The 10,369-nt window shown below is 51.7% G+C and overlaps 1 protein-coding gene across 3 annotated transcripts in view; it reads right to left on the bottom strand.

Moving 5' to 3' along the window:
- The window catches only part of FAM20A (FAM20A golgi associated secretory pathway pseudokinase), a 55,152-nt gene that overhangs the window by 7,265 nt on the left and 37,518 nt on the right, over nucleotides 1–10,369 (bottom strand). For 2 of the 3 annotated variants that reach the window (XM_081804601.1, XM_081804599.1), the window contains exons 2-10: nucleotides 9,059–9,243; nucleotides 8,067–8,117; nucleotides 6,982–7,060; nucleotides 4,637–4,729; nucleotides 3,726–3,841; nucleotides 2,988–3,168; nucleotides 2,388–2,521; nucleotides 1,907–1,988; nucleotides 1,389–1,448 (exon numbers count right to left, since the gene is read on the bottom strand). In XM_081804601.1, coding sequence (XP_081660727.1) covers nucleotides 1,389–1,448; nucleotides 1,907–1,988; nucleotides 2,388–2,521; nucleotides 2,988–3,168; nucleotides 3,726–3,841; nucleotides 4,637–4,729; nucleotides 6,982–7,060; nucleotides 8,067–8,117; nucleotides 9,059–9,243 — 981 coding nt within the window. The remainder of the gene's footprint in view (nucleotides 1–1,388; nucleotides 1,449–1,906; nucleotides 1,989–2,387; nucleotides 2,522–2,987; nucleotides 3,169–3,725; nucleotides 3,842–4,636; nucleotides 4,730–6,981; nucleotides 7,061–8,066; nucleotides 8,118–9,058; nucleotides 9,244–10,369) is intronic. The other variant, XM_081804600.1, reaches the window with a different exon arrangement.

The raw sequence follows: 10,369 nt of genomic DNA, 5'->3' as shown, positions 1-10,369 counted from the left end.
CGAAGAGAAAAGCTTGCCTGAACCTCTTTCCCCACAAACAGCTGTCGTAGGTGATGTTCTGGGAGCCTTCTCCCCCAGTGTCTTCTCAAGCACGTGTTAATGAAAACCAGGGAAAAGGAACTAAGTGACCGTTAACGACATCCGAAGGAGATTTAAAGCCACCAAGAGAAGTTTCTGGTAGGTGAAATGATGAAGAGTTTTGCCATCTCAAAAGCCACAGGTACCGTCAGCCTCTTGCTTCTTGCCTCTAGCAAGAGGCTCTAGCCTTCTTGCCAACTTTGTATTTCTCTGGGTCAGACTCTTAGAGGGATGGAAATGGGGTGGATTTTGATTGCTTTTTATGTGAGAATCTGACTTGCACTCAGATGTGTAAGCAGCTCAATTGTCTGACTTGTCATCAACAGCCCCTGCCTCCCCTACTCGGGGAGAGGGAGGGCTGGAGGGAGGCATGTTTAAATGAACCTAAGAAGCGGATAAAGAACATGCTTTGCTCAGTTTTCCAGCTGGAAATGAATGAGGTGGTTTTGCTAGGCGTGCATCCCGCGTTTCTAGTTAGCTCTGGAAACTGCAGCTGAGCAGGCGGACCATTTCACCAGCCTGACTTCGACACCAGAGAGGTATGGAAGTGGGTTAGACATTCTCTAGAGCTTGGTGGCCACGCAAAGTCCAAGTACTTCCTTTCAATCTGACATGAGTTTATAGGACTTTTTAAGGATTTTATTTCTATTTTTTTTAAAGATTTGTTTATTTTTGAGCGAGGAGGGGCAGAGGGAGAGAGAGTCTTAAGCAGACTGTGCGCGGAGCCCGACCTGGGACTTGATCCCACGACCCCGAGATCACGACGTGAGCCAAAACCAAGAGTCGGACGTTCGGCTGGCTGTGCCACCCAGGCGCCCTAGGGATTTTATTTTTAAGGAATCTCTACACCCAACGTGGGGCTCGGACCCACGACCCTGAGATCAAGAGTCGCGTGTTCTGCTGACTGAGCCAGCCAGGCGCCCCCAGTTTATGGGACTTTAATCAGTATTTTACTTAGATGGTGAGCAAGTCATATTTATGAGCTTCTCTGAGTGCTGAGCGAAGCAGAGATCTGATTAGCCGTGTCCAAGACTGTCAGACTCTGCAAGGATGAGCTCTTCTCTGAGTGGGTTAAAGATCAAAGTTAGTGACTGATCGGTTTAAAAGACGAGGTCCTCACTCATCCTGTGTGGACAGATGCAAAAGGGAGGCATTGCTGGGGAAAATTCTGTCAGTGGACAAGAAATGAGGTCATTCCTGTCCCCCTACGCACCGGGGTCCTAGACCAGTGAACACTAGGACCTTCTGAGCTTGGTTGCAAGTGGGATGAAGGGTCACAATTGCCACCTGCCCTGGAGCTGGGAGCTCACCTGCAACACTGGGACAGCGGCGACAGGATGGAGAGTTCGTCCTGGGAGTGTCGTCCAAACCTGGAAGGGGGGACGGGCTTTCAGGGTGACCCCCCCCCCCCACACCTCCCTCCTAATGGTTTCCACTCTCCTCTACCTCAGCCTTGTTCTGACAGCCCGGGGTAAAATGCCCGGGATCAGCTCCCAAAAGCCTCTGTGCAAAGGGGTTACGACCAGGCATCATTCATTCGTTCGTTCGTTCATTTGTTCGTTCATTCATTCATTCCCTAACTACAGAGGGCCAGACACTGAGGATGAGCCATGCACTCTGCCTCCAGGACTGAACCGCTTAGTAAAAACCTGTCAGAGGAGAATCCAGCGTTACTTAGCAAAGATTGGGAGAAAAAGGAAATGGAACAAGGAGGGCAGGGCGACCGGGAACGTGACCGTGGAAGGGCCTCATTCTCAGGGGGCTTCTGGTTGGCCCTGAGTGGCCGCACCCGGGGCCACGGCGGGGACAGCGATGTTGGGACACTTACCCTCTGGCATTGTCAAGGTGAATGAGGAACCCATCGTCCCCAAATTTGGTGAACATCTCATAATGATGCCGGTCCATATTTCCTGCAAAGGAGGGCAGGTGCTTCTGACCTCTGCGTCCTCCCCGGACCTGGGGGGCCTGATCGCAGCTGAGTCAGGAGTCTGAACCCAGGGCCCCACACTGTTTCCCATGGTTATTAGTGACGGTGCAGGGGGAGAGGGGGGCGAAGTGAGCACACAAACCCTCATGTGGGTGGGTTGCACACCGTGTGCCCGCCTTCTGAGTGAGTCCTCTCTAAAGAGGGGAGCATGTGTCAACCTCTGTCCTCTGGGACCTCCGCCACTTCCGAGGCTCTGGGCCGTGTGAGGTTCCTCAGGCCTCACGGGCCAGGCTCCAGCTCATTGCCCAAGGTCACGGCGAATCCCAGCCCCACAGCAGAGGCCGCTGCCGCCAAGCGCCCGAGCGCGGGGACGGGGACCCACCTATCAGGAAGTCGAAGATGGCCATGTCGATGATGTTGAGGAGACGGCTGCTACTATTGTATGGGTAGATCTGCTTCACGGTGTCGCAGTAAAGCGGATTGACCTCCCACCTGAGGGGAGAAGAAATCCTGGGGCTGGAAAAGCCAAGATGGCAAGGTGTTGGGGGCCCTCTCCCACCTCCCCGCGTCCCCCTCCCCAAGATCCCTGCCTCCCGATCCCAGCTCTGGGGCCTTGGCTTCCCGGGGTTTACTCGGGTGGGGCAAGTGTCGCTCTTGCGGGCTCCTCATGTGCTTCTCTGGATGACAGCGAGTGCACCGCGGTGTTTTCATAATCTGCCTACTCGTCTGACCGCCCCCCAGGCCGGGGGAGCCTGTCCTGTACCCCTAGCACGTAGGACGCTCTTTGTAACTGAATGCATGAACCAAAGCGGGGAGAACGGGCACAGCTGGCCCCAGGATCGATCTGAGATCAGGAAATAATTGGGGTTTGGGGGTCCAAGAGCCAGGCTGGTGGCAAGGCCTAGGTGCGGGGAGGCAGCCACTCCCAGGAACCAGACGGCAGGGCCGTGGGCATGGCATCGTGGCCAGGGGGCCAACTCACTCCTCTTTCCCTGCCAGCGAGTAGGAGCGGATCCAGGGGTTGGGCACCGACAGCCTGGGGGCCAGGTTGAGAGAAGGCAGGAACGCGGAGAGGGAGCCTTCCAGCAGGTGCGGGTTGCCACACACAGCGTATTCGGTCTTGCACATGTATGGGCACTTGGCAAAGAAACACACGTTGCTGGCTGGAGGGCACGGGAGGAGAGAGAGAAGGAATAAGGAGGCAGTGCCCTGTTCCTGATCCCCCCTCCTCCCTCCCCACCCCCACCCCCCGGAAAATCCTCCAGGAGGGAAGGGAAAACCTCAACTCACAGCCTGGGCAGAGGCAGCAAGAAGACGAGAATATTGCTTTCCCAGATGTCGGGCCTTGTGAGTGCTCTTACACTGAGCATCCCGGGCACTGATTTTTCAAATGTCTCAGAGCAGAGGAAGTGGGCCCCAACCTCGCTGCCTCCCACCCAGATGATGAGAATGCTCTTTGCTCGCATGGGTAACATCTGAGTCCAGGGAGGCTGGCATTGTTGTTCACGCCCACCCAGGCTACTTGGCATTTCGCCTACGACCCTTTCCCATCCCCAGTTCATCTGGTGTGATGCTTGGGTGGACCGGGATGGGAGAGTCCGACGGCAGCATATACCCCTCCCAATGGGGGCCGGCAGGCGCTCAGACCACTGGGAACGCATCGGCGGCCACAGGGGCCGACCCTCCTACACCCAAAACATAGCTCGGGCCAGTACTCTACCTGGAGAGACGAAGAAAACACTCTGCAGGATTTCATTCTTGGTGACCTCTAGGATTTCCTTGGTGACATTGACTAGCCTCCCCACTGTGGGTGGCACCCGTCGGAAGTCCAGAATCCTGGAGGAGAGGAAGCCCTGTTCACGTCTGGGGGATTGTCGGGGGGTCGGATGGTCGCCCCTTAGAAACGGGCGGGCGTTCCTGACCACGTGCAGCCCAGGGCACTCTGCAGTACCGAGCTGACCACAACCAGGGCAAACCTGTGTCTAAGGGGGTGGGAGAAGGCTTGGCAGAAGACTCCTGAGTCCCGCAAGCCTCCTGGGCAAGCCTTCCCACAGTCCACGCTGTGTTCTAGGTCGGAGCTTTTCATAGGTTACTGGGCATGTGAGTGACCTGGGCTCTCGTTCACATGCAGGCTCTCTTTCAGCGGGTCCAGGGTGAGCCCGAGCTTCCGGATTTCTGAAGAGCTCCCGGGGTGGGGCCCCGGCTGCCAGTCAGTAGAACACACCTTGACTAGCCTCGACGGGCCAATGGGAGAGGAGGAAGTTTAGGCATGTGCTTTCACCTTTGGGTGAAATGGGATACATGGGAGTGGATGCATTCTCCCCGTTTCCAATCAGGAAACTAGAGTGAAGGGCAAGGTCAGGTCCAAGGTGGCAGCCTGAGCAGCCTGGCAGGGTGCTTAGTTTTCTTTCTAGGTCATTCTTTTCACTACATTAGAGGCCTTGTGTTTTTCAAATGAGGGGTTGAACAGGAGATGTGTTGAGTTCAAAGGCATCACTGAGGTTCGTGAGGAAGACAGGATGCCGGAAGGAAGAAATGCCAGGGAGGTCCCACCTGAGGGTCTGCCCAGCACCCCTTGGCCCATCGGCCCTTGCGGTCAACGCCATGTCCCTGGGGCCCAACCCTACCTACCTGTCCAGGTGGAAAGCTGCGATCTCGGCATTGTGTCTCTGAAAGTCGATGAAGTAGAAGAAGTCCGCGGGTGTCTCTTCATTTCGCTGCTGTCTGGAAGGAAGGGGGGAATCCCGCCCTGGACTCAGACTTCGTCAGGAGCCTGAGCAGAGAGCTGAGAAGCATGACCAGAGGGAGGGGAAAACAGGCTTCATGCTTTTAATGTACGTGTGCCCGATGGAACGACACGCCAGGGACAGCCCGCAACTCCCACGGCTCCCGCGGCCGGGAGAAGACTCTCGGGCTTCTTGCAAGACCTTGTCCTACAGGCAGTCCCCGGACCACATCCCCTGTTTGAGCCACTTTGGTGGCAGCGGCTGATCCTTTTAAAAGGTAGTTGAGTCGGGAAGATACACAGACATTCTTGGGCAGGTATAAACAGAAGAGAGGGACCTGCTGGTCAACCAGAGGTGCCACAGACCCAGGTGTCAAGAGTTACAGGTGGGGGAGGAGGCGGGGGCTTTTATAAAAGGAAAAGTGTCCTAGGGATGCCGTTTAATACAACTGATATTTGAAGACCAGAAAAGTCCAGGTCTTAGGGTGACCGGGGTGAATAAATGAGCCTGTCTCCTCAGAGAAACCTCAGCTGGGTCCTGAGAGTGAGCCCAGCCAGAGGCTTGAGGGAGGCCGGTGCAGAGGATATTGATTTGCACACATTTTAAAATCGCTAATGGATTCCTGAAAAGCACCAGGCCTGCCCGAGTGTGAAGGGCCGGCTGGGTATGAATGTTCTGAAAGGTGCCTCCCAGGCCTTCAGGGCAGCGTGGCCTCTGGCCCCGAGCTTGACTTGCCTTGCTGCGAATACACATGGAAGAATGATGATCTAATTTTATAATCCACCGTGGGGGACTGCGTGAGGGCTGCAGAAGCAATTCAAATGTAAATACCCATAATGTTGCAAAAAACTATAAATACACAGCTCCGGCAATTGAACTAGCGATGTGCACTTTGCCAAAAAACACAAGTCCTGGAAACCACGGCGAGGGGCTGACAAAAGCAGGCGTTCTGTTTTAAAAGGTGCGGCCACATGGAAAGGACAGGCCTCTGTGTCCAGGGGTGCCCCTATTCTCCTCCCTAGCGCCGCCGCCGGATGCCTGGGCAGCAAGGAGCGTGTCCACGGGTCCCCATCTCCACATTTTAATTCGTGAATTCCATCCATAAGAATCCACAGTCTCTCCGACACCTTTTAGAATTTTCTAAAACATCATTTCCCCGTTTCTGTATGGCCTACCTAGATGTGACTTTAAATTTGAAAATCATTTTTAAATCAGTGCTTCTCAGACTTGGACAAGAGCTGACGTGTTTTTCAGTGTGTATATTCTATAGATTTCATGAAAGATATGATCTTTAATTATGGTCATAATTTATATTATCCAAAGATAAACTCTTACTTTCCTTTTTTAATAAGGGACACTTTTTTGTTTGCTTGTTTGTTTGTTTTACATTAAATGACATATAGAAAAAAACGCATGCTTTTCCAAGAAGTACGTTTTAAAATGATGCTCTTTGGCTTTGGATGAAATTTTATACAAATGCTGATTAAAGTTTGTGTTATGGCCTAAGAATAGACAAAATGGCTTTTATGACCCAATGTTGGAAATTTTTGCATTCTATTCAGCAAGAAAACTGGTTCCTTTGGACAGTTTTTGTACGTTGTTTGTAAGTGACGGGGCAGAGAAGCGGCGGGAGGCTGGGACTTCCGGGCCTTTCCTGCATTGAAAACGTGGCCAGTGTGAGTGGTTTTCCTCCCCACACGTGAAAAGTGAAAGTAAAGCTCCCCCGCTGTGTAATTAGCTTTAAGTTCATAAAAAAAAATCACAGCCATCTTAAGGTGCCAGATAAGAATGCTGCTCAGAGAATGGAACTCATGGATCTGATGAGGGGTGGTCAATGTGCAGATTTATCATTGTTTTTCTGCTTCCCTTTAAGGTCTCGTGTTTCCCCATCGGTGTTTGCGCCTTCTGCTTCCTCTCTTTAACCAGGGCTCACTTCTGAGTCTACATTAACCCTGCATGACTAACCGTCACAATGACTTAAAACAACGTAATGCCTCAAACACGGCGGCTCTGTGTCCAGGGGAGTGGTGCGCGCCCAAGAATCACCTGGCTGCTTCTGGAGCCTTGGCTAAACCAGCCAGGTGGGCTCACTGAGATCGCTCCCTTTCCGAAGGACCACAACTCTTTCTTCCCAGGATTTGAGATGCCTGAATATAAGACGAGATCCCCTCCCCAAACTGTCCACACATCTACTGATTTTTGGTCGAAACTCCCTCACGGCTGCCACAGCTGAGGAAGGCGGTCACTTACCTCATGGGTTTGAACATGGCCTTCCCGAAGTCTGAGAACCTCAGAACCAGCTTGAGGTGGACCCCGCTGGGTTTCACAACTGTGAGGGGGGGACAAGGGAGAGTGAACACTGTTTCTGGGCCTACCCTCGGGGCTGTGACCTTTTGTTCATTCAAAACACCCAGCCGATTTCTTCTTTTTGTTCTTACATAATAAGACCCCGAAGACTAGCATTTGCTTTCGAAGCCTGCAGTGTAAATTCTAGTATTTCGGGACACGGAGAGCGTGTTTGGGGGCTCAAGACAATCCTCAAGTCTGCTCTTACGGGAAAAGGGTAAATGATGCAGGTTTTCCAAGATAAACACTGAAAACCCCAAAGGATGTTTTCCTAGGAACTGGTATCTTCCCCTCTGTGCTTCCGAGGGACCCCTATGGGTTCCGATTATGCCACCTGCTACATCGTGTTGGACTAGTTACCTGCATCTCTTTCTTTTTCAGACTGCACACCCGGGCCGGGACAGGGTTTGGTGACTAGAACACCCGTGACACTCCTACCTCACCCCGCGCTCAGCACTGCCTCCTGACACGTTCTGGCTACTTCACTCGCTTTGCCCCGTCCAGGCCTTGCTATGAGCCCCGTGAGGGTTGGGACAATGTCTTACGCACCTTTGTGTTCTGTAAAATGGCAAATGGCGGGCAGGTGCTAAACCAAAGCAAAGGGAAGCCTCGGGCCCTACAAACTCTCTTTCGAACCTTTAACACCTCACGGCACATATGGGAGTCTCTATGCGTGTTCAGTGTCTTAAAGTAAACGGATGAGGTTTACTTCAGATGCTGATGATGCAGGGGACCACACGCTCTCCAGCAGGGCCCTAGGAATAGCCCCTCCCAAATGCCTTTTCTTTTGTGTGGGTGGGTACGTGGGTGGGCGGGTGGAGAGAAATGTCGAGTTCTTAGAGATTGGGCAGAGAGAGTCATGTTCTTTCAACTTCCAACCAGGACCCCCACGGAGTGGACGGTGGACCCCTCATGTTGCTGCCAGGTCCCGGGGTTCACAGCACTCTGGCAGTGAGGGGGCTGGACAGAGGTGGGGCGGGGCCACTTACTCTGGGTGCAGTCACATGCCCCAAGCAAGGCCTTCTCGTCCTGACTGTAATCTGAAAAGGAGGAGAAGGGCAGTGAGAACGTCCAGCCTTGCTCCTAGGAGAGCTCACTATGCAGGACCCTTCATTCTGGTTCAGACCACAGAGGGGGAGATGGTGAGGCAGCCTGGGGCCCTTGTCCATTCAACAGGGGATGGCTCCAGGCCTCAGCTGGATGCAGCCTTCACCCTGCTTCATCCCAGGCCCCAATGCCCTCTAGCCATTCAGTGGATGCTCCAGCAGCACCTGGCAAATGATCGAGGCTAGTTGGGTCCCTGTTAGTGATTAGACTGTTGGAGTGCTTGAGAGCACAGACCTGGGACAGCAGGACTGGGTTTGAATCCTGGCACCACCACTGGGTCTCTGACCAAGTTGCTTAACCTCTCTGAGCCTCAGTTTCCCCACCTGTAAAATGGCCATGATAATATCTATGTCATATAGTCACTGTATAAAAGAGAGTGATCAGGTTCCTGAGAAGCACTCAATAAACGGTAGGAGCCACCATTCTTTTATGTGTGCAGAAACACTTTCTTAGGGCTCTCTGATGGGGTCGTGATGAGAGTAGAATGATAAGATCTCATTCAAAGGGAAAAAGATCAGGGGCACCTGGGTGGCTCAGTCGTTAAGCGTCTGCCTTCGGCTCGGGTCATGATCCCAGGGTCCTGGGATCCAGCCCCGCATCGGGCTCCTTGCTCGGCGGGAAGCCTGCTTCTCCCTCTCCCACTCCCCCTGCTTGCATTCCCCCTCTCGCTGTGTCTCACTCTGTCAAATAAATAAATAAAATCTTTAAAAAAAAAAAAAAAAAAGGGAAAAAGATCAGTGTCTGTTTTTCTTATTATCCTATCAGGTGTCAGAGCCAACCCTTTAATATTTCACGCTAGAGCCCAGGCTGAGATGTTCTGTGCAGCCTCTCTGGGAGAAAGTCAGTGCATCCTGCCTGACCCTGTGAATCTCACCAGCACTGATGGTGGGAAAGCGCCTCATGTCCTGAAGGAGTTGGCTGACGACAGGACTGGACCGGGAGTACAGCCCATGGCGACTGATCCCCAGGTGGAACTGGACCCAGCTGGCCTCGAGTCGGAGCTGCAGTGGAGTGTCCAGGGAGGTGAGGTTGAGCTGCTCTTTGTACATCTTGTGTCGTCTGAAAGAGCAGGGAGAGTTTTGCTTTGTTTCAGTCGGGGCTATAAGAAATGCGAAGACTTGCCAAAGCACCTTGTCCAGACTCTATTCACTCTTTCGTTCATTCAACAACAGGAGTCAGCACCTACTTTGTATCCAGCTTTATGCTGAGCTCAGGATACCATGGAGGGGGCAAAAGAGGCACGTGCCTTCCTTGCCCTCAGAGGGCTTATAATCTGGTGAGTGCAATGGGCACCCGGTTGCACATTGCCATACACAAATACACAAATACCTAACCTACAAGCCATGATCAATATGGCAGAGGAAAAGGGCAGATGGTTAAGAGTAAAATTAGGGACCTCATATAATCTGGGATCTCGGGGAGAATTTGAGATCTTTCTTGTTTCTTGAGACAGGCTTGTATTGCTATATACTTTCCTCTTAGGACTGCCTTTGCTGCATCCCAAAGATTTTGAACAGTTGTGTTTTCATTTTCATTGGTTTCCATGAATTTTTTTAAATTCTTCTTTAATTTCCTGGTTGACCCATTCATTCTTTAGTAGGATGCTCTTTAGCCTCCATGTATTTGAGTTTTTTCCGACTTTCCTCTTGTGATTGAGTTCTAGTTTCAAAGCATTGTGGTCTGAAAATAGGCAGGGAATGATCCCAGTCTTTTGGTACCAGTTGAGACCTGATTTGTGACCTAGGATGTGATCGATTCTGGAGAATGTTCCGAGTGCACTAGAGAAGAATGTGTATTCTGCTGTTTTGGGATGGAATGTTCTGAATGTATATGTGAAGTCCATTTGGTCCAGTGTGTCATTTAAAGCCTTTATTTCCTTGTTGATCTTTTGCTTAGATGATCTATTTCCATGAGGGGGCTGTTGAAGTCCCCCACTATTATTGTATTGTTGTAGATGTGTTTCTTTAATTTTGTTATTAATTGGCTTATATAATTGGCTGCTCCCATGTTAGGGGCATAGATATTTACAATTGTTAGATCTTCTTGTTGGATAGACCCTTTAAGTAGGATATAGTGTCCTTCCTCATCTCTTAGTACAGTCCTTGGTTTAAAATCTAATTTGATATAAGGATTGCCACCCCAGCTTTCTTTTGGTGTCCATTAATATGGTAAATGGTTTTCCACC

Source organism: Leptonychotes weddellii, chromosome 15 (genome assembly GCF_054177405.1).
Source record: "Leptonychotes weddellii isolate Sample4059 chromosome 15, ASM5417740v2, whole genome shotgun sequence".
In the NCBI taxonomy this organism is placed as follows: domain Eukaryota; kingdom Metazoa; phylum Chordata; class Mammalia; order Carnivora; family Phocidae; genus Leptonychotes; species Leptonychotes weddellii.
The sequence above is the reverse complement of the archived record's forward strand: the minus strand, read 5'-3'. Positions and strand labels throughout refer to the sequence as shown.